The sequence below is a fragment of the Octopus bimaculoides genome, chromosome 10 (genome assembly GCF_001194135.2).
Source record: "Octopus bimaculoides isolate UCB-OBI-ISO-001 chromosome 10, ASM119413v2, whole genome shotgun sequence".
Taxonomy (NCBI): Eukaryota; Metazoa; Mollusca; class Cephalopoda; order Octopoda; family Octopodidae; genus Octopus; species Octopus bimaculoides.
Window position 1 is genome coordinate 15,790,484 of NC_068990.1, and position 3,854 is coordinate 15,794,337.

Here is a 3,854-nt window from a genome sequence, read left to right on the forward strand (position 1 = left end):
GGCCGTTGCCAGTACCGCCTGACTGGCTCCCGTATGATTTTCGAGTGAGATCGTTGCCAGTGCCCCTGGACTGGCTTGTGCGGGTGGCACATAAAAGACACCATTTCGAGCGTGGCCGTTTTCGTGCGGGTGACACGTAAAAGCACCTACTACACTCTCTGAGTGGTTGGCGTTAGGAAGGGCATCCAGCTGTAGAAACTCTGCCAAATTAGATTGGAGCCTGGTGTTGCCATCCGGTTTCACCAGTCCTCAGTCAAATCGTCCATTACTGGTGCCATGAAAAAGCGGACGTTAAACGATGATGATGATGATGATGATATATATATTTACAAATGGGTAAAACATATAAGTAGTGCATAATGTTACATAAATATTTCAAAGATTTTTATAAAAACATAACAACCAGAAAATTTGACAAAAACATAACAAACTGAAAATTTGACAAACCCAAACACATGGAAAATTCACAGCTAATTCCTCATCAGTCAATGTCCAAGAGATCATAATAGTTTCATGCTGTTTTCATTGAAACTACTCCCTCATTGGAGGCACCAGTGCAAAAAAGCCACTGGGAATAGCTAACGAACATACAGAACAATGACGAAAACAAACAAGACAAACTAAAATAATTATAATAATTATACATATACAATGAAAAAAGCTACATGGCTATCAGACAGACTAATATAGGTAACGCAAAAGGAAATGGAAAAGTCCTAAAGGACTGGGGACACAGGAAGGGAAGAAGTAAACAAACTGGGGAGGACAAAGTGAAGGAGCACCAAGAAGCGTGACCAATAAAGTCGGTAGCCAGGGTGCCTCCAATGAAGGAGTAGTCTCAACGATAACAGCATGAAACTATTATGATCTCTTGGACATTGACCGATGAGGAATTAGCTACAAATTTTTCCGTATGTTTGGTTTTGTCAAATTTTCTGTGTTTTTGTTAAATTTTCCAGTTGTTGTTTTTATAAAAATCCTCTTCCATCTTCTTACTCTGTTAAAGTATTTGAGTAAAATTGTATGAATGTGTCCGACTGATTAAAACTCTTTTTATTTGTGCAGCTGATGGTAGCCCTGCATTTAAATTGATATAATGATTGCATTGATCAATTAAATGGAGCCTCTTCAAACAGTCATACTGCATCACTTTTTGATATCCTGTTGCTTATTTTGATTTATGACGAAGGGAAATAGCCCTGAAACTCGAGTCGCCTTTATATATATATATTTATATTTATATATTTATATATTTGATCCTTTATATTGAACACTCAATATTTCATCTACATTCAATACTTTCTTTCATGGTGCCATCCATTTTTATTTTATTTTATTTTATATTGTATATTGTATATTATATTATATATTGTATATTCCATATTCTATACCCCACATTAGTTCTGCAGGAATATAAATAAAACATAAAAAACAGACAGTGTTGGAACTCTTTTAAACAAAATAATATATATATATATATATACATACATATATATATATATACATATGTATATATGTGTGTGTGTGTATATATATATATATATATATATATATATATATATATGTGTGTGTGCTTTATGTATGTACATTCCAGGAGGCAAACAACAGAGAGACAAGTCATTATATATCACTGATCAGCCCTAAATATTTACACACCAAAAAGAAACGTAATGAAGATGAGTTATTCTCTGATGAGCTGCCATCTACTCCAAGTTTGAAGTCTTATAGATCTGAGAAGAGTGTGGATACTTTTAGTAATTCTACATATACTTCCAGGTAACTAAACACACCATGAACGGGGATTGTTTGATGTTTAGGGGTTAATAAGTTAATGAATAGTTATCATTATCATCGTTGTCATCTATATTACCATTGTTCATATTGCTACCACCACAGTCACCACCATCACTACCACTACCTCAACCACCACCATCATCATCATCATTATTATTTCACATCTGTTTTCCCTGTCCATGCTGGCATGATTTGGGTGGTTCAACAAGATGCAGTGGGTCAGAGGTCCACCTCATACTCCAATGTTTGCTTTGGCGTGGTTTCTGTGCCTGGATGCCTTTCCTAACACTAACCACCTTACAGAATGTGCTACATACTATTTTTCATGGCACCAGTAATGTGGAGGCTGCCCCTGCTAGCAACCTTCAATTTGGTTTATTAACCATTTTACAGAGTATAGTGGGTACTCTTTTTTATGGTACAGTATTGGTGTGAGTCCCTTGTAGCTCATAAGGCAAAAGAGAGCTCCCATGATGAGTGGAACAGATTTTTTATTATTGTTGTGAAAGGATGACCGTGGAGAGAATGAAAGAAATTAGATTCAGCTCACCTTTGCTGATTGCTATTGTCATTATTAAGAAACATGGATCAGCTTTTTTGAGAAGATATATAGTATAGAGACAGGTTCAACTTCTCAAAGCTCTCCTGTAGTGAGTCAGAAGTTGCTGAAGGAGATTTGACTATAATGCGCAACAGGTTGAACTGAACAGAAACTTCCTTCCAGGCAGCGAGCTGGCAGAAACGTTAGCATGCCGGGCAAAATGCTTAGCGGTATTTCGTCTGCCGTTCTGAGTTCAAATTCCGCCAAAGTTGACCTTGCCTTTCATCCTTTCGGGGTCGATAAATTAAGTACCAGTTACGCACTGGGGTCAATGTAATCGACTTAATCCCTTTGTCTGTCTTTGTTTGTCCCCTCTATGTTTAGCCCCTTGTGGGCAATAAAGAAATAAGAAACTTCCTTCCTAGTTTGCATTTTTTTAAACTACTATTCTTTATTCTTAACACTCTCTATCTGTCATTGACTGTCCCCACCATTTTTGTTCATCACTCACTATATTTCCTCCCTATGTATCTCTGACCATCATCTCTATCACTGTGTACCTTTCTCTCTCTCCTCTTTTTCCCACACTCCATCTTTACCTTCTTGTCCTACATATAATCTCCCTATTTTCTGATTTATCTGAAGTTTTAATATGTCTTCCCTCCATCCTGTCTGTACTGCCACTTACCACCTCCTCCTTCTGGAGATACTCCTAATTCTTTCATTTTCCCACTCATTTCATATTTACAGTCAACCACACCTCCATCTTTGTTTACCATTCACTACATTCACCTCTGCACTTCATCTCTAACCATCTGTCACTCTCTTCTCACATTCTTGTAAACTTACCCACCTGCCATCCCCAATCTTTGGTCACTATTCTACCTTCTTTTCACCTTATACCTTGAGAATACACCCTAACACCTTATCTTTATCTCTTGTTCCAGCTACTCCCATCTACCCTTATGTGGGGTAGCCATGCATCTCCTCAAAAACTATGGACCTGCATCATTTTAAAACTTCAGCATCATTTAATGCCATTTTCCAAGGGTTGGACAGCTTGAGAGGAACTGGCTTTGGTATGGTTTCTACAGCTGGATGCCCTTCTTAATGCCACCCACTCTACAAAGTGTACTGGGTACTTTTTATGTGGCACTGGTACTTCTTGTTTGAAAATGATCTAAACCAAGACCTTCCATCTAAATTTCATATTTATATTCCAACCATCAGCCTAATGACGACAATTATTTTAATAAACTCTTCATTATTTTCAAAATTAAATTAAACCAGTGTATTTTAGCAGAAATAGAATAATGAAAAGGTTAATGAGTCAATCAATGAAACTCAAAATAGAGTAATTTTGGTATTTATTGCAGATATTGAAAATGACAATTCTTTCTGATGATGATGATGATGATGATGATGATGATGATGATGATGATGATGATGATGATGATGATGATGATGATGATGATGATGATGATGATGATGATGATGATGATGATGATGATGATGATGA

The 3,854-nt window shown here is 36.7% G+C and overlaps 1 protein-coding gene across 1 annotated transcript in view; it reads left to right on the top strand.

Moving 5' to 3' along the window:
• Positions 1 to 3,854, top strand: part of LOC106883752 (uncharacterized protein C8orf34 homolog) — a 28,207-nt gene that overhangs the window by 11,272 nt on the left and 13,081 nt on the right. Inside the window, exon 7 of the mRNA XM_014934870.2 lies at positions 1,595 to 1,776. Coding sequence (XP_014790356.1) covers positions 1,595 to 1,776 — 182 coding nt within the window. The remainder of the gene's footprint in view (positions 1 to 1,594; positions 1,777 to 3,854) is intronic.